Genomic DNA, 1389 nt, shown 5'->3' on the forward strand with positions numbered 1-1389 from the left:
AGGGAAAGAATAGTCTGCAATTACAAGGTCCAGTTGATGCTACATAACAACATATTAAGATTACTCTTGAGCCTCTTGCACTTACCGAGCCCATGGATCCCTAAGACCCCGTTTGGCCAGCCTTTCCTGGACCTTCTCTAGTGGAGTACCCTCTACCTTCCATATCCTGTAGTCAGGGAGTTCCATTTTGCCATGGCCATGGCCATGGCCATGTTCATTTCCATGCCCCATACCTACAAGAAAAGATTTGAGTTTTATTTTCTCAGAAAGTATCACTTATTTTCACACACTTGCAAAGAACAATACCCTGTACAGGGAAAACAGGGAGGTTACAAGAAGTATTCCAAAGCAAATACCACTGCATGTGAAGCACCTACTGCACTGTACACAGCACACTGTAGAACAAAGAGCTAAGAGACTAATACTGCATTTCAGAAGCTGGTGATTAAGTATAGTAAGACAAACTGGACAGATTTAAGTGTTACTGTTTTAAGTCAGCACCGCTATGTTAATCAAGTAGCTATGTATATTTTCTGTGCCAGGAAAACAATTGTTTCCAATGTCTATAAATGCACTTCAGCAACACCAGGGCCCACCAACTTGCAGAATTTCCAGAGTACATCAAAAGGCTCATAGTTCAGTTTTGAAATTTCCAATTTAGGTATGGCAGAGCTATCATCACCAAGCGCTGAAGAAAAACAAAGACTTGGCTCTTTAAACCCTTTTCAGTTGTCTCCAATTCAGTCAAAGGTAACTGGTGATTAACAGGTACAAGACAGAATTTCACAAGGCTGCTAAATGTATGATTTAGATAGAGCATTGAAAGAACTATGAAAATAGAAAGGTTCTCACTAAAAACAGTGATCAAGGCAGATGGGAAGGTGAACATTTTCAGTGAGATCATGAAGGACGGAAAGAACATAACAATGGCTTTGAAGTCTCTAATTTCACAAAGCACCTGAGACTTCTTTGAGCCAGGATTTTCCATTTTAACACTTATTTGACAGGAAAAAACATATGTAATGTCTTTATTTTTTAGAATTGACTGGAATGCAATGGTGCCAAGGACACAGCTTTGAATTCTGTAACCTAAAGACCTCAAGGTGTGGAGGCAAGTAAGAATTCTCCTCCAGAAGGGAATATGAAGAGGTCTATTGCTGTCATTAACGGGAAAGCTCCCTCAGAATTAAAACCCAGACAACCCCCGCCACTGAACTCCAAGACCTCCTACAAATATTCACCTTCCTCCCAGGAAAGGGTTTATACGTCAACGGAGTGCAGCGCAGCCAGAACGGGCAAAAGGAGCGCGGAAAGGCCACCCCGAGGCGGGGCAGCAGGACCCTCCCAGCCTCAGCGCCGGGACCCGGCGGCCTCGGCGGTGTCCGGATA

At 43.3% G+C, this 1389-nt stretch overlaps 1 protein-coding gene across 1 annotated transcript in view; it reads right to left on the reverse strand.

The window, feature by feature from the left end:
* The window catches only part of NDUFB3 (NADH dehydrogenase (ubiquinone) 1 beta subcomplex, 3, 12kDa), a 2965-nt gene extending 2734 nt beyond the window's left edge, over positions 1-231 (reverse strand). The window contains exon 1 of the mRNA XM_010007343.1: positions 86-231. Coding sequence (XP_010005645.1) covers positions 86-231 — 146 coding nt within the window. The remainder of the gene's footprint in view (positions 1-85) is intronic.
* Between the last annotated feature and the right edge of the window lie 1158 nt (positions 232-1389).

The sequence above is a fragment of the Chaetura pelagica genome, unplaced genomic scaffold (assembly GCF_000747805.2).
Source record: "Chaetura pelagica isolate M959 unplaced genomic scaffold, ChaPel_1.0 scaffold21, whole genome shotgun sequence".
In the NCBI taxonomy this organism is placed as follows: Eukaryota; Metazoa; Chordata; class Aves; order Apodiformes; family Apodidae; genus Chaetura; species Chaetura pelagica.